Consider the following 19,080-nt stretch of genomic DNA (forward strand, 5'->3'; position numbering starts at 1 on the left):
CCACTCAAAAAATAATAGAATTGATTTTATACCCGATGAATTTCTCAGAATTTCTATTAAGTTGCTGTAATGGACTTTCAACGTCGAGAGTATTTTGCTTCGTCCGTGTTTATCCACATTTTGTTTTAACATAAACGTGTTTAATACTTATGTACGAAAAAATAGGTCGTGTTTTTTTTTTCTATTTAATTCCGCAATCGATGCCTTCTAACCATTTAATTGCTTAAAACAAAAGTATTTAAACATTTCGAGATCATATTGAGATGTGGTATCCAAAGATGTATTTTTTTGAATTTTTTTTTTAAATCTCTTAGAAATGGACTGAATCAAAACATCATGCAGTATTTTAAATTTTTATATATAAAAAGTTATACGTAAAAATGAAGAAAAAAGCTTTTTTTCAGACATATCAATGTTTGATGATCGTTTTTATACAAAGACGCATCTCCTATTTTTCTCCCTATAAAAAAAAACCACGAAATAATGGTTATATAGTGTTCTTGTTTTCCTTGAGTAGGGCACACATAAAGAACTTGCTCAATACACAAACAAAAAGTTTAACATTTTAAATAATGCTGAGAAAAGCAGCAACATTTGGAAGATTCCCACGCGATGGAATCGTTTTTCATTTTTAAATGGATACTGCTGTGGATCAATTTTCAACATTTTTCTTCAACAGTATAAAGAAATATTTCTAGTGAATAAAAAGAGATAGTCTTAGCAAAAAAAAAAATGATGTAAAAAAATCAAATTAGAAAAGCATATGATGATTTTGAAAGACCTTTAATGCATATCTTTCTCATCCGGTTGGGATTACTGGTAATTACAGGTTTCCCATGGGACATGTTTTGAGCAATCTATGATGCAATTACGACATATTTTCAGCTCACAAAACTGCTTCTATATAAAAAAAAACATTATATTTCCGCACTTAAAAACTCTTCATTTTATGTACGATCCTTTTTCGAACAGTTATGTTTTATTTTCATTTTATAGTCAATTTCCTCTTGAGATACGGTACTTTATAAGTACACATCCTTCAATATTTTCCAATTTTTCACATGCGATTTCTTTTTCAAATAAAGCATTGCAATCTTTTTATCAATTTTGTAAATCAACAGTGTCTGTGAAATTTTAATGGATTATTTTTTTCAAGGGTGTCATTTTTTTATTTAAGTTCAAGGAGTTTTAACCAACCACATAAGTTGGTGTATAAATTCAAGGGTGTCATGAAAATGTAACATTAAAACATCACTCACCAGTTTAAAGTTTGTAATGATAATTTTACTTAAAAAATTATGATTAATTGGAATTTTATTGATTATTATATTTAGAAAATTTTACAGATTTATTTTCAATGACACATGTTTATATATTTTACTTGGCATATTTTTATATTAATAAATGTTACATCAAAGTATTCAGAGTTGATTATTTATATATTATCAAAAAATAGATTTGTGCCGATTCTATATTTATTTTTTTTCATTGTCACTATGTGTTGAGGGAGAGGAGACTTGTTCAGATATAGATATATTTTTACTAGTGATATATTTTTTACATAGAAACTGCTCTCGAAAACAAGATAAGAAAATTATTGAAGAGAACCTCTTTTTAAAGAGTTTTCGAAATTCACACTCGTCGGTTATTTTAATCACTTTATAAATAAGAATGCAGAGCGGAAAAGCCTCGTTTCACAGTTTCTTGCTGCAGTTTGTCATTCTTAAATGACACGTGAAATGAGTTTTTTCCCTCAGTTAAATTAAAATTAAAGACATTTACGAATAAAGTAAGAAATAACGAATTAAATTTGTTTCGTGTTTTTTTCTCTTTCAATTCTAGATGGAAATGAAAAAATCAAGTATTTTAACTACGTGAACTGAGTATTTATCAAGTTTTTTAAAATTTTATGATTTGCCAAAAAAATTCATCCTGATGGAATTATCATATAATTTTTTTACTTCTATATTTATATTTCTGAAAAACTATAAACATCAACTATTTGGTTTTTGTAGCAGAATAGGTTCAAATGTATGTTCGATTTTTTTAAGAAGGAAATAATCACATCACACAAATGCAGTGAACAAGGTGCTAGTGCGTATACATACTTGAATAATGTTTGGTGTTCTCACATGCCCAAATTTCTAACTTCATTACCCGAATCAGTTTATTACAAATATTTTTTTGATTGTGTCGCCATCTAGTATCCTGGGAATACATTTCATGTGTAATTGTCTCTCAGACGAGGTTATTTTGTTCGAAATTAATCATTTTTCGGTTATATTTTCTCAGTATCGTTGTTTATCAGAATTAGATGAGAATGTACTAGACGCTATATTCACATACGAATACAATAAGCAAATTTCCCAACGAGGTGGCTGGAGAAAAAGATGCCCATAACACATATTTTGATGTCACATATTTCTAAAATACAGCAACCCAATTGAAAATGCAATTATAAAAACTAACGAGTATATATGCACGATAACATATAATACAATGTCCGCAAAAATATTTATGGTTGTCTTACCTAAGTATGGATAGCTTCTTGTTTTACCACATGTTTATCCTATTTCTTTTTAAACGTGCTAATTGTGTTAGAATTTACTACCCCACGAGGGTAAGCTATTCCACTTGTTAATAACACTATTAGAGAAAAATTCCCTCCGACACCACAACCTAGAATTTCCCCTTACCAATCATGTGTCCCCTTTGTCAAAGCAGTCGATTGAGGGTGTATTAATAATTATTTGGCGGATAGCATGAACCATGAATTGTCATGCTAATGACCATGAATTGTCTTATCATGGTCCATCCTATCCATCCCGTTAAAAATTTTGAATCGAAAACACTTCGATCATCTCCCTCCGACACCTGCGTTCTCCTCCAATGTAAACATATTCAAAAAATGAAGTCTCTCTTCATAACTCAAGGCCTGTATGTTGTAAACAAGGCCACACGCGTAGCTCTTCTCTGCACTCTCTTCAACCAGGTCTATGTCCCTCTGTAGGTATGGTCTCCAAAACCTCCCAGCATACTCCAGTCCAGGACGAACTAAGCCTCGGAAAAGCGGAAGAATGACTTTAAGAGAACGCGAAGAGACCTTTCTGAAAATGAAACCAAGCATTCTAGTCGCTTTTCTGACCACCGCTGAACAATGTTCAGAAAACCTAAGTCGCTCGTCAATGAGAATTCCAAAATCGGTGACCCTAGTTGCATCCGGGATAGTGACACCATTGAACTCGCAAGAGAACCGTGGGTTGTTCGAACCAAAATGGGCGACCATGCATTTGGTCAACGCTAAACGTCATGCTCCATTCATTTGCCCATGCTGCAATCCTGTTTAAATTGGTCTACAGCAGCGGTTCTCAACAGGTGCTCCGTGTGAACTCCCAGGGGCTCCGCGGCCACTCGAGGAAAATAACAAAATTCAGTAAATTAAAAAAATAATAATTATTAATATTTTTGAATAATAAAAATAACTCAGTAAATTAGATGAATAAATAAAAAATAATCCTACGGGGCTCCGCCATAGAAATTATACACCGGAAAGGGCTCCGTGGGTCAAAAAAGGTTGAGAACCGCTGGTCTAGAGCATAGTTTCCCAACCTTTTCTGTCTCATCACCCCCTTCTTCAGAATTTTTTTTCTCCCACCGCTCCCCAACGCAATCCAACCCATAGGATCCTATGCTGTACCCGTAGCTTCTACCGCTCCCCTGGAACATTCTATCGCCCACGTTGGGAATCACTGGTCTAGAGCAACTCCCTCTCTATCTGTGTTTGTGTCTGAAAAATTTCACTCCGACTGTTATCGTCGGTTCCATCTATCGCGTAACTACAGGGTATTACTCTACAGTTGATTTGTTTTACAAATTTGTTTCTTCATCATTTCTGAATAATTTTCTCGGACTCTCCATACTTGCAAAAATACAAAGCTACTTCTTGTTGTACTTATTACTGATTTTTTTATGCGTAACCATAAGTCCTTCCAGCAAATAAAAAAATATTTAGTTTAAAAAAAAGAAAACCCGAAAAAATAACGATGCTTTCAATTTCCTTCCATTAATAAAATCCCCATTCAGCCTAAAGTAAACTAAATTTCTTTTGGAAGAAGTTGTCTACAAGTCTGAGTTTGTTAATCCATTTACGAATATATTTAATTATGCAGTTTTTTCCTCGTACGTTGAAAACATTTTTTAAGATTTCCTTGATTTAATGTTTAATGTTGTTCAAGGGAAAAATTTAAATAATCAGACTGAGCTTTATATATCAGGTGGTGTCTAGTTTTCAGTTAAATTACAAATAACAGAAATATGCATATTATTATAATATATAATTATATTATAAAATATCACACGCAATCAAGGATGTTGTACTCTCCAAAATGTTCTGGTACGTTTTCTCGAAACAATTACCGCATATGATACACCACTGTGATTGCAATTTATAAAAATATGGATACTAAAATCAGTGTTAGATAAGTTCACAAAAAGAAAAGGCCCAGTGAAGTTTTTCGAAAAGTAATAAATTAAGAAACTGCCTATAACTGAATATGATAGTCATTTTTACCTGCATACAGCCACTCCAATTCCAAGAAAATATAAATAAAGTAACTTATATATATACAGGGTGATATAATAAAAAAACTATCCCGACATATGGGCCCCTAACTATCATACCATTCACAGAAACTAAATGAAATTTTGGCATAAGGTATTTTGATGTATGCGCTCAAGAATGATATGGAAAACAACAGTGTCACTCTAACAGTTACGGTTACAGTGAGAAAATTTCGAAAATATCAAACGGCAACACCAAGTTTTTTGTATTGGAATGCGATCTCCATACTGAAAAACACTAAATAGCGTTGGAATGGCACTTGTAGCACGAAAATCCTCGGAGCTAGGCAAGGAAAAAGTAAAAAGGACTTTGCCGTGCACGAGAGCATTAATGTTCGTTTCATTAGTCACACCGTTTCTTCGGCTGAGATCCCAGCCTGATTAGTCCTCCACAAGGTCATGTGGAAAATTTGTGAAACACAATAAAATGCTTTATTTTATGCTGCTTCTCTGTCCTTATTGGTTGTCCTCACTTTTTGTCTATCTACCGCCGGTGATTTTCATGCTACAGTTGCCGTTCGAACGCTATTTAGGGTTTTTCACAATGGAGATCACATTCCAATACCAAAAACTTGGTGTTGCCATTTGATATTTTCGAAATTTTCTCACTGTAACCGTAACTGTTAGAGTGACACTGTTGTTTTTCATATCATTCTTGAGCGCATACCTCAAAATACCTTATGCCAAAATTTCATTCAGTTTCTGTGAATGGTATGATAGTTAGGGGCCCGTATGTCGGGATAGTTTTTTTATAATCACCCCGTATATATATAAGTTACTTTATTTATAGGTAAATATGACTATCATCTTCAGTAAAGTATACAAAAGTAAAATTAAAACAAAGGAGACAAAAGAAGAAAATGAAAAAATACAGAAAATAAAATAAATTTAACAATGAGGAGACCGTTCTCCAGTGCGAAACCCCCACATTGTCCCAAGAAGTAAAAATGTTTCTGATGATGGTAAACCAAAGAAAGGCATAGAATTACCATCACTTCTTCCGACATTTTTGCGAAAACAAGCTTTGGAGGTCGAAAAAGCAAATATGAGAAAATGAAAAAATTGAAAAAAACTAGAAAGACAAGAAAAATACATTAGTAGTACAATATTTAATGGACACCTCCACAAAAGTGTGTTCAAAAAGTTGGTAATAATAGGAAATTAAACATGTGAAATTCTACCTGAAATTCAACTCTTTAATGGTAATGTCACAAAATTATGAGCCACTTGACGTCAACTAGCAAGTCACAAACGTGGGTGAAGTTTGAAACCCATTTAAAGGAAGACGGATAACCATTGCCACTCAAGACATTTAAAAAGTGAGAAAATGCTTTAAGAAAATCATTTACATTATTGCATGCTTTTTTAATTCTTGATAGAGAGAGTAGTCCAAAAAATATATTTTTCAGAATTCTAATACTAATATTAAAATTAAAATTAGATATAAAATTAACTTTAAATTATTTTATTTTATCAAAAATTCTAATATAAGCAATGCTATTAGACAGACAAATTTTAAGATCAAGGAAAGCCGCAGAAATGGTGTCATGACTGGTTCGCTTCAAGTCCGTAGGTAAATATCACCACTTAATTCCAGAAAATTTTCAAAATTAAAAAAAAAAAGAGAGATCATCGATATATCTAAAACCCATGATTTTGTGTTCAGCGAAAATATTGGTTTCATAAAAATGTAAAAATAAATTCGCAAAAGCACTAGAAAAACAAATGCCCATGGGTATACCCTTGATTTGTTTAAAGACATCGATGCCATTATGCAAGTACTGTAGTTCTCAAAGAGAAGAGATGCAAAATTTTACCAAATTATTCCAAAAGTTTTTATCAAAGTGAATAATGTTCTTGTATTTTACATAAAAACTCTCACAAATATTTAAGATATTTTCATGTGGAATATTTGTGAACAAATTTTCAAAATCAAATGTTTCAATACTATCAATTTTAAAATTTCTTAAAAAATTCAGAACTTTCTGATTATTCTTTATATACTGAAAGTGAAAGTCTTTCTTCCTACTCTATTTTATCGAAAATATTTTTTAAGATATTGAAAAAAGTTTTGCCACAGTCACTATTATAACAGTTGGTATCACAAGTGACGAATCTAAATTTAATATGAAATATATATATGAAGAAAATATACAACGCAAATGTATGAAGAAAATATGCAACGCAAATGTATGATAAAAATATTTTTTGATACTATTCCACTCATACAATTATATAAAATATGCATTATACAATTAAAGGTACATACTTCAGATGATATTATTCAGAAAAAAATATTGTGAACATACAAAGATAAAAGAAATTTCTAATAGCACTCACGTTTATTATGCAATTCATTAAAATTCTCCCCTCATTATTTTAAAAGTTTTCCGACAGCAATTCATCAAGTATAACTTTAGACGGTAAGCCCTTAGTAATATTCTTGTGTGATTGTATAAAATTTTATTTCCTAATTTAAAATAAAAATTAAATTTTAGAAATATTTAATTAAAATTTAATTTTCGTATAAAGCTTTATGCTGTGGTAATGGAGCTTTGTAAGACCTTGATATTACTTAACGATTATTCCGGGTTTTCGTATGACAATTTAATGAGGTTCCCAAACGCAAAGAGTAATTTTTTACAGCTATTAATGTAAACACGTGATTTAAAAAAAATGTTTAGAAATAATGCTATTCTCTCTTACATGAAAAATTACTCGAGTTTTTTCAGCTTTATCAAGTTCTTTTTTGTCTTTTCTTCGTCTGTTTTCGAGAGCATTTCTTAGTAATTCACGCCACAAAATACATCAAAGAAAGCTAACAAGCTATCTCCTTTGAAATTTAAAAGGTTTTTTTCCTGGATAATCATGTTTTGTCAACATTTTAAATGAAAGTAGAAAAGAAAAATATTTTTTGTGATAGCTATTTTTACTTTTCTTAGGGGGGGGGGGGATTTTTTCCAGTAGCTTTGATATTTTATTCGGAAGATCATGTTGCTGTATACATGAACACAATACACAGTGTATGTATATATATATTTATTTATTTATTTATTTATTTATTTACAACAAATTCTTTTTAATCAAATCAAAGTAAAGAAAAATGCATTTTTTCCCCTATCAGATTCACAGTTATATAGTTACATTCTAGCTTGGTTGAAAAAATGGTTTCTTCAGATACGGTTTTTCGTATTTTTCTGGCTTCTCACTTTCCCTTAAATTATATTTTAAGGTTTCGCCTTTGAATTTTCAGTAGTGCTTCTGTCGCAATACACTGCTTAAAACAATTAAGGGAGCAAGCAAAAAAGTGAAGAAAACCGTGCGAGACAGCCACGTATTGGCATACAACGGATAGTACACGCGTATCAATGCGCAACACAGAAAAAAGACGTAAAAAAATTTGGAATTAAGCTTTAATTCTTTGAAAATATGGAAAAAAACATGAAAAGATGATTTAGGGCAACAATTTGGTTACATGTAAACGATAAAAAAAAGTACTGTTTAGACATGATGCATGAGTTTTAATAGGGCGTGTGGTCTCCTCGAACAGCTGACTGCTGCACACCTGTTTGCCATGGATGCGATGAGGTTATCGATCAGACTTTGGGGCATACTGTTCCACTCCTCAAGAAGTGCAATCTGCAAGTCTCGGACAGTAACAGGCGGCCTTGGTCGCGCAGCAATGCGTCGTCCGAGCATGTCCCAAACATGCTCGATTGAATTCAGGTCAGGAGAGCACGCTGGCCATTCCATACGCTGTATTGTTTCAGCTTCAAGCATGTTCTCCACCAGACGAGCTCTATGCGGTCGGGCATTATCATCCTGGAAAACAAAGGAATCTCCAATGGCTCCAGCGTAAGGGATGACATGAGGTCGCAGTATCTCGTCTGCATACCTTCGGGCCGTCAAAGTGCCATTCCGAATGATATGCAGGTCCGTACGTCCGCCTATGCTGATTCCACCCCATACCATCCAACCAGCTCGTCTGTATTGTGACCTTTCACGAACGAATACGGGGTTAACTCCAGACTGAATCGGGACTCGTCTGTAAACAGCACTTGGCTCCAATCATGTTGCTCCCAATCTCGATTTTCAGCAGCCCATCTTCTTCGGGCCGCACGGTGGCGTGGGGTCAACGGAATGCAGACCATTGGCCTACGTGCATAGAGCCCTCCCTCATGAAGCCGATTACGTACTGTTTGGCTGGACAACCTTCGTCCTGTTGCCAAGAGCAACCGTCTTTGCAGCTGCGTAGCATTCTCTGTTCTGTTTCGACGGGCTGTTAACCGTATATACCGGTCATCAGTTGCTGTAGTGGCACGTGGCGGACCTTGCCCTGGTCGACGTCTAACATTTATTGTTTCTTGGAATCGATTCCACAGCCTTGCAACAACACTTCTGGCGACTCCAACAGCGTCCGCGACACTACGTTGTATTTGCCCGGATTCCAGTCTGCCTATAACACGCCATGCCATGGATTCCGGTAAATCACGTTGTTGAGACATCCTCAAGGCACCTTGTCTCAAAAAAAAAAATACTGCTCAATCGAATTTCACAGTTACGGCAGTAAAACAGACGTTTCTGCAACATCCCGATTTCTGCCTTTTTCTGGTTTTTGACGTCATGAACTTTGATTTGCATATGAAGTTTTCTTCTTCCGTTTCCTGCTAGGCTTTAAATTATGGATGATTCATTTTATGTTACTTATCGGTATACATCTTTGCGTAATTTTGTTAAAACCATGTGCTCCCCTAATTGTTTTGAGCAGTGTAAATTTAAACTACCAAACTTGATGAAAAAAATTGCAAATACGACGTTTCCTTATGTATCCAAACTTATCGTTAAAAATTAACTCCTATAATTATGTGAGGTAATTCTTATTTTTTTAAATTGCGTCACGGTAATTTATGTTTCGGCTACTGTAAGCTAACATAACATAACATAACATAATTTATTTGTCCCCAGTCAATTTCAATAATACTATACAAATTAGAGTTTACAATTAAATTACATATTTTACAATATTTGACAGAAAATGCAAAGAGAAAGAAAAAATGATTGAATGGACACGGGGTAGGATAGTTAATTCATAATGTGGTGAAGAAAGCTGGGATAGGGAAGAGAGCAATAGCTAAAAGCTAGTAAAATGCTCTCGACCCTATGACATCTTTGCTCTTGCGATACACGTAAATCTTCTTATTTCTTTTGACCTGAAAGAAAGATAAAAAGAACGAAGTATATCGGCCAAATAGGTGCAAATATATTTATTTATTAAATTAAAAAATGAATTATGCCAACCCAAAGCTGATATAAGATAATTTCATTCTACGTGTTTTTTTACGTGCAAATTTTTAATAATATAGAGAAAAAGCTAGACAAAAATAACAATTAAAATAAATAGCATCTACACTTGATGTTAACGATCCATATAACCAAATCGAATTATTGTTTCACTTAAATTTACCTGTCGGAATTATTTATTATTTGATATAGAAAATTTTATATCAGGATATTAATTTTTCATTGCGTAATATTTGTCTTCCCATTCATTAATTTGTTAATGAAAATGAATGTACAGTTGCTCCTCGGTATTCGTGGGGGTTACGTTCCGGGTAGTAACCGTGAATACAGAAAATCCGCGAATAGCAAAACCATAAACATGTTTCTTTAGACATCTCGCTTCGGTGCATTTGCCTTTTCGTTCGTCTAATTTTGTGATTATATCAAGCAAAGTATTATTTACTCTTGCATGTGGAATAGAATGGTTATAGAACGATGCAGAATCATGGGTAATGAAACTTCGGTGAAAAATTTAAGTTTCCCTCAGTGACCACAAGATCCCCTTAGGCGTTCTTTAAGATGCATTAGGGTGTCCGTGACTTGGATGAGACTACAGTCAACTTAGTGTTTTTGCATTACTTTGCACTGAATATTATTCTGTAACGTGGGTCCGTGGTTTTCTTATTGGCGAAGGAGGTTATTGGTCTTCGTCAAAATTCATTCCTATTGATTTATAATGTGTTCGTTTGTTTTTTGTCTGCAGAAGCCGGTGCCTTGCCAGCCATTCACGTCGAAGCTGCCGAAGATGGGTCAACCGGACTTGGACTACACAGCTCCTGAAATCCAGACCAGCTCAAAATGCAGCCCACTCAGTGACATGTTCTCCCTTGGCTTGATAATCTGCGCTGTTTACAATGGAGGAAGGTCTATTTTAGAATCCAACCTTAGTTGTGCGACATACCAAAAGCAACTCGAAATGGTATGAGTGATTCAATCTGATTAACCAGCATAATTCATACGATCCATGTGCGAAAAATATTGCATGCATTAAAATAATTAGAAAAAAATCGCCCAAAAAAAACCATTTTTCCCATGAATTCTATTTACATCAAATTGCTATGTATAGTAGAGAGAAATCTCTTACATTTCCCTATACATCGCTAGTATGAGGAAGTCATTATACTTCACATCATGCACACATTCACTCTTTCATTTTATAATATTTTTTCCCATCATTCGGCTTAAAGTCAACTTTCTTTCCTTGTAAATAATATCGAATTTTATGTCAGAGCTTTTGAAAAAGTCAGTTCCTTCGACTAATTGCATTTTAAATGGTAACGGAAAAAAATCATTAGTAATTAAAAAAAAGAAGTTAATTATAAAACCTTTGCTTTAATTGGAGTGTGGTTAAAAAATGTAGAACCTAAGGGGAAAGCTTGATTTCATTTTGTTAGTACGCGGTTAATTAGGAACTTTGGTGCCTAAAAAATGAATTGAACAAACCCAACCCTTATATCTTTATGTGCTAGTATTTACTTTTGATTATTTTTGCAAGCTGTGTATTTGTACGTGATCAATATTTTGCTTATTATTGATGTAATTAAGAATTAAGAAAATTTTCATAATGTTATAAATAAAACATGTTCTTAAATTATCGAAATATGTGCAACAGAAATTATTTAGAGGATTGGGGATTATTAAAAATTGATTACCTTTTATGTGCAATACTATTTTTTCTCTAATAGAACAGTATTTTTGTTTTAGATTATTTTGTCTTTGCTAATCGTGGTTCCACGTGAATAAATACATGAATGAAATCATTGTGCGATTACAGTAATTTAGGATCATTTTACAAGAGATTGGAATGTTTTGCAACAAAAATTGCATCATGATTTCTGGAAGAAATACCACGGCATATCTATGTTTAGAAGTTATATTTTGAGACATGTGGCACTTTTGCCAATGCAGTGCATGGGTTCAGTTTTTTTTGTAATGTTTTCCCGATAATTTTAGCAATGATAGCTACATCTTGATAACATTAATTTAGGATGTCCTTTTTATTATCAACGTACACAACTTGATTACTTAATAACTATCAAAAGAAACATTCGCCGGTAAACTGACCAATTTGAAACATTATCAGAGTACTTATCACATTTGCATCACGCACGTGTTATCCGGCGTTTCTGATAAATTTCAAACGTTATTAGGCAGATTTTCGCAAGTTCAGCGCTTACGATAATGCGGTATCCTTCTAGAAATGTTGCGGTAATTCATCAACGATATTTTCTAAAACCTGAATTAATTGTTCAACATTCCAGAAAACTTTAATTCACCTTAAAACGTAGTGGCATATTTTAACTATTCATAGTTATTTTGTTTCATCAACAAAAATGTTTCGACGTATGCTATCCCTACACGATGATACGGCTTATGCTCATTGTGAAATAGAATCATGATTATGAAGAACAAAAATTATTAGGAATGCAATTCCAATGTCTTTGTCTGACGAATGATTTAAATATCCGTAAATGATTAAATTCAACAAAAATTTTAAAATTAATCAAAGAAATATGTTATTTTAAAATATATATATTTGAAAAGAATCGTAAAAGTATATTACTAAATCGTCGGAATTCCTGGGGGAGGACAGTCTTTGCTTCCTTCATTTTTATTTAAATAAAACTGACGAATTCAAGATCGAATTATTTCACTGAAAATTGAATTAGTATTTTTGAAACGTTTTTAAAATTTTCCGAAATAGTTTGTCTCTGCCGAGAGTTCCCCCTGTCCCTCTTCTTCATTGTCTCCATCTTCCCCACATTTGGTGGTGGCAAGCGTTAATTTAAGAAAAATCAAAAGAAATGCTTCAAACCTGCCGTAAATTTCTGCCTCGTCAAGTACAGCAATTGTTTTCTTTTCTTCTCTAAGTATATCATTCTTTTATTATTATTATTTTTTTTCGCATCCTGCTCTCCCTTAAAGAGTTTCCGTAGAAAAATTTAGTTTTTCTTTTCTTTTCATTATTTTATCTCGCATTTCCGCCATTCCTTTATCCAGAATAAAGCAGGAAAAAAAATATTACTTAAAGAATTAAAAAAAAAAAAAAAAAAAACCCCACTTCTTATATAATTTAACGCTTCAGATATACATTTGCTTTAGCTGTCGGAGTTGACGCTTTTTCCCACCACAGGAAACTTTCGGATTAATTAGAAATGATTCGAAATGAGTTCCTAAAAAAAAAAAAAAAAAACATAAAAAAAATTCTTAGAAAAAATAATCTTTTCTTTCACCAACTCACAAGTTACTTGTATTTTGTTGCTTCAAATAATCTTTTTTCAATTACTAGAACTTTGTTTATGTGTTTCGTTTTTTTTTAAGTTTTTTTTTCTCTGCTTTTTGACCATCTGAAAATACTCTCGGTGATCTCAGGTGGTGTTCTTTCAACGAAAAAGTTTCACACGGTTTTCTTTAAAGAAAAAAAGTCCCTTCCCGAATAACTAATAGTATTAAAAAAAACATTTCCTCCAAAGTAAAGCTGAGGGGAAAAAAAATTTATAATTTAATAATGGATTAAGATTTGTTTAATTATCGTTAAAGGAATCAAAATAAAATTTGAAAGAACTCTTGAACTTTATGTTAAAAAGTTAAAATTGTGTGTGCGGAAACCTCGGATAAAAATTCAATCAGATCCACTGCTGATATGAATTTATTTTATCGAATATCTAGTTTTTATACGGCGAAACCTCGATACAACGATAAAATACCTCTACAACGATATTTTTTTCGAATCTCGTTTGGAATTGCCTATTATATAATGCTAAACTTCTCGCGATACAACGATATCATTTACCAAGATAAATCCCTCTATAACGGTATTTTCGAGGAGATTTCTCGTAACTGCTGCAACGATACTTCTTATATTTTGCTCAAAATCACCTTCAATACTATTTTAGAATTCTTTACTAGTTTTTTTTTTACTTTCGAGGATGTTTAAAAACATCAGTATTTTGCAGCATATCTATCCTCTGCAAGTTTTAATGAAGTTGCCGTGAAACTATTTCTGTGTAGTAAAAGTACAGGACAGGTAACTACTTTACAGGGTGAAACAGCTAACTGAATTTTATTCATCAAGTATTCAATTAGATTTTTTGTTGCGGATATATATATATATATATATATATATATATATATATATATATATATATATATAATACTCATAAATGCATTTTACGTGATATAACAACGCCAATTCAGAAAACATGCCAACAACAGAATAAATTTGGTGGTGCCCAATGATTTTCTGCTACTTCTAGAGATAGAACTCTCTACAACAATATTTTTTCTTGGTCCACAGAGTATCGTTGTATCGAGGTTTCACTGTATATCGAACATATTTTTTGGTTATTATGTATAGGATATGAATTTATTCACTCATTTGAGAACTCCTACATTTCAAGAAATTTCTACCCTGATAGAAATTTGATAATAATCTCAAATAAATATGTTCGGAATTTATGAAACAGTTCAAGAACTTTTTCCATAAATAGTTTCTAGATTTTTGCATTATGTATAAATTTAACCTCTTTATGATCGCGGGCGTAATATTACGTCCAAACACCAGTGAAATAAATTCAAACAAGTTCTCTGTGTTTTCTTTTCTCTCTCTCCACCACCGCGAAGCTTTATAGCAACCCTATTATTTACGGAAGTTGTTTTTTCTTTCCCTCCTTTCTTTATAATGTATCTTTCTACTATACATGTAAGAGCGAAAAAGAACACGTAGGGTAAGCGTGAAAAAAGTCTCCCAAGAAAACTCTCTTATCTATATTACCTATTATACTCTTTCTTTTTATATTTTTTCTTTTCTCTCTGTTCCTTTTTCTAACATGAGGTTAGGTTAGGACAAGGTTACCGTATTTATCGCTCATTCGTTAAATAAAGATTATCCAAATTTCTTGCCAAAATCTTATCCGTGAAGTGGTTAAATTATGAATATGATATAGGCCTGTATTTATACTCAATTCGTACCAGTACAACTACCTTTGATTTGCAAAAATCCCTTACAATTTTTTTTTAAAATTGGGATTGATTGTTTTGGATGAAAAGTCAGTATGGAAAACAAATTACACTAATGCTAGGCTCATACTGCGTAGAAAAATGCTTAAATTAGTACCACAAGTACAATGCTCAAATATACAGGGTAGTAACAAGCTACTCGCTGGCATAATCTTTTAATCCGACCTGAGGACGTAATGATTGATTCATACATTGGCAGAAATTGGTACTATTTGGTATTACACATATACGATCATGAGCCAGCCCCAGACGCTGAGAGTAGCTCTGGGACAGGGTGTTTCACGAGGAATGTCCGAAATAGATGAAAATTACACGGTTTATTTAAAAGTTAAAGTTGAAAATATGAAAAATTACCAACATTAACAGAGACATTCAGCTTTAATAATTTTGCTTTGGTAAAATTGATAATTGGGGAAAAGGAAATAAATATTAAATTTTTATTGTCCTCCAATCAAAACTAAGTTAATTAGCAAAATTTGTGACATTCTCTATTATACTAAAAAAATGACCATGTAGCGATTGAATATTGGTCAAGATATCGATAGGTGAAATTCTTAATTTTCCTCCTTTTACGATTAGTTCTGCATTCTTTCTGAAACTTTAAAATTGAGTTTAAATAATGAATCTATAGATATCTTGACGAAATTTTATTCAAATGTTACAGAGTAAATTTCTTTATGTAAAAATATAGAGGGACAAAATTTCAGTGACTTTCAAGGTTTTTATTTCTCTAATTTTTATTTTACGGGAGGGAAACTATAACATCTAATATTCGCTTTTTTTTACTGACATTTTTTTTCATATTCCACTATAATTTTATGATAAGTCGTAGAATTCATCCGTTTCGGACTTTCTTTGTGAAACCCCGTATGAAACAAACACAATGCTTAAACATTCTTTTTAACTATACCATTTATATTATTTTTATATACCGAATTTATACTACTACGATTATTTTCAGCTGGAAAATAACCTCAACGATTTACTGGAAAGAATGCCTCATCATCTTCAAGAACCTCTTCAGAGCCTTCTGCATGTCGACCCAAGGAGGAGACCAAACGCACAGAACTTCTCTATGGTTAATTGATAATATAATCATTTATTTCATAATTCACTTATGTTGCACTAATATTTTGAGTTTGATATACATAAAAATAAAAAATGTATCATTTATTTCATTGCAGATCAAATATTTTATGGAGCCAGCTGTTCACGCACTTCAATATCTTGATGTCATTCAAATGAAGGACTCCACACACAAGTCTCATTTCTACCATAACCTTCAAGGGACATTGCTCAGTATACCGAAGGTATATTTCCAATTCTGTTTTAACATTACGTTAACACATATTCTGAAACTATGAAGTGACATTTCAATTTATATCAAGTGCAATATAATTGACCAGCTTTTGTCATTCGGATATTTTGATTTTGAGCCGATTCTTTTCACAGAAACTGTGGTTTCAACATGTTCTACCGTCTCTAAAAACAGAACTGCAAACACCAGAAGTTCTAGCCGCAGCTCTCCAACCATTACTTTTTATGATCGAAGAAAGCTCATTGGAGGAATACCAAAAAGAAATTTTACCAGTGTTTCGAACTGTTTTCAGTATGCCGAAATCTGTTCAGGTACGAAAAGATGCACGCGATTTTTCTACATATTATTGTTATGAATAAATTATCCGTAACACAATTACAAATGCCACAACAGGCAAAATACCCAACGAGGTGACACTGAAAAAATATGCCCATAAAAAATATGGATGTCAAAATATCTAAAATACAGCAACCCAAAAAAAGCAACTATCGCATGATAAAATATAACACACTGCCCCATAAAAAATGATGGTTGCCTTATCTACTTATGGATAGCTATTTGATTTATCCCGATATTTATATGAATATCGTATTTCTTTCTAAAAGCTTCAATTGTGGTAGAATTCACGACATGCGGGGTAAGCTATTCCATTTATTTATAACCCTGATATAGAAATATTCCCTGTGACACCCCAACCCAGAGTTGCTCTCACTAATCGATACTGGTGTCCCTTTGTCGCAGCACTCGGTTGACGGTGTAGTAGTAACTCAAATTCCATCCTATCCATCCCGTTCAAAAATTTAAACATTTCGATCATATCTTTTCCCCGTCACCTGCGTTCTTCCAAGTTAACAATATTCAAAAATTACCGTTTTATTTATTCCATCATGTTTTTAGCATCCGATCCCAAATTACTTTTTCCTGATGATTGGAGTTTCTGATAAACAAAATAACACACTACATATACAGGATGATTAAAAAATCAACGTACAAACTTTTAGGGGAGGTAGAAAACAAAAACATAAAACAGAATCACATACTAATTTATGACCGGAAACCCCAACCTGATCAGGTGGAGGATAAACGAAGATGCAGAAATGACAAGCTAATAATGGGTGGAAAAACTCTTTATTTAGCGATATTTAGCCTGGATTTCTTCTTGTGGGCGACCCTGAAAGCCATGGTCAGACGCTAGTTGACTCTGACGCCGATCTCGTCGCAAGAATTTCCGTCGCAGCTGCAAACGTATGCCAGGTATTTTTGAAAGGGTTCGACAATCAATGCGTCGCCGTTGTGAAGCGTGCATAACTATAGATGGTAAGAACTTTAAACACTTGTTGTGAAACTTTACGTGTACACGTACTGTCCTCGCGTAAAGTAACGCTAAACAAAGAGTTTTTCCACCTGTTACTGGCTTGTCATTTCTGCATTTTTGTTTATCCTCCAGCTGATCAGGTTGGGGGTTTCCGGTCATATATTCCTACGTGATTCTGTTTTGCTTTTGTGTTTTCTACCTCCCCTAAAAATTTGTACGTTGGGTTTTGAATCACCCTGTATACAGGGTGCATAGGTAAAAGTGCGTATGGTATTTTACTGGCGAACCGTTGATCCTAGAGGCATGCTTACAATTAGGAAAAACTATCCAAATAACGTGTAGTATATACTCAGAGACTAGAGAAAATTAGCTTCTGCTTGTGAGAGAATATACCATGAGAAACCAGCACAAGTAGACAAAAAATAATAAGAGAACTAAAGGTAGACGCGTTTCGGAACTATTATGTTCCATATACTAAGTTCCTTCTTCAGTAGCAAAGAAAAAAATTTAAAGAAAGCAAAAAAGGCAAATACTCCATATAGCGGGAGTTGCTCGCTGTTCATGACAAAGAGTCGAAATGAAATAACCTGCCACATGATAAAAAGAGGAGGGAAAAGGGTATATTATAGCTGTAGTTCTCTTATTATGTTGGTTACTCACATACTGCATGTCATTCATGTTACAAGGAGCTGTGTAGTTATCAAGATAAAAAAATAATTTTTTATACAGTCCCCGTGTGCTCCAGTTAGAAAGTTGTTGCTCCCTTTGCCAACAAAAAAAAAAACACCTTTCTAACTGTGATATTCATATTCATTCACTGTGATATTCATATTCAAAATTTTTCCAATCAAATTCAGAATATTTATTTCAAAGCAGAGGAAAGTTGGAAAAAACAGTATTAAATACGGATAAACGGTTTACCCGTATTTAATGCGGATTTTACCCAACCTTTTCGTTTTTTGAATTCGAATATCTCAGTGACTCTCACTTCAAAACGGGAAAATTTTTTGTTCGCATCAGGAAAGACAGGACAACAACTTTCTTATTGGGTTTTTAAGCACAGGTTAAGCACAGGGTGTTCTTATAAAAAGTGAACATTTCTTAACATTTAACATTTTTATTTTGATAACTATACAACCCCTTGCATCATGAATGACATATATGAGGTCCCCGCGTTACTTGGATGCTTTTTTATAATTAGAAATACGCCTCTGGGATCAACAGTTCGCCAGTAAATACCATACGCCCTAGACGCCTGTATATATTTGACATTCATAATTTTTTATGGGCATCTTTTTTCAGCCTCCTCCTTGGGTATTTTGTCTGTTGTGGCCTTTTTATTTGTATTTGTATAAACTAAACCCTCTGCTTCTCTTGAAATAAAAGCAAATCTTAAAGTATTTGTTTCATTGGAAGCATAAGTTATGGATATATTTTTAACATGTGTTTGCCTTGAGTTACTAAAACG

At 33.1% G+C, this 19,080-nt stretch overlaps 1 protein-coding gene across 6 annotated transcripts in view; it reads left to right on the forward strand.

Annotated features, from left to right (window-relative positions):
- LOC149085621 (SCY1-like protein 2) overlaps positions 1-19,080 on the forward strand; it is a 390,639-nt gene that overhangs the window by 324,530 nt on the left and 47,029 nt on the right. For all 6 annotated transcript variants that reach the window (XM_089233764.1, XM_089233763.1, XM_089233765.1 and 3 more), the window contains 4 exons: positions 10,664-10,879; positions 15,941-16,057; positions 16,164-16,289; positions 16,432-16,608. In XM_089233764.1, coding sequence (XP_089089890.1) covers positions 10,664-10,879; positions 15,941-16,057; positions 16,164-16,289; positions 16,432-16,608 — 636 coding nt within the window. The remainder of the gene's footprint in view (positions 1-10,663; positions 10,880-15,940; positions 16,058-16,163; positions 16,290-16,431; positions 16,609-19,080) is intronic.

This window comes from Pholcus phalangioides, unplaced genomic scaffold, assembly GCF_987345545.1.
Source record: "Pholcus phalangioides strain wild (caught in Gottingen) unplaced genomic scaffold, Ppha-v1.0 ptg000007l_1, whole genome shotgun sequence".
Lineage (NCBI taxonomy): Eukaryota > Metazoa > Arthropoda > Arachnida > Araneae > Pholcidae > Pholcus > Pholcus phalangioides.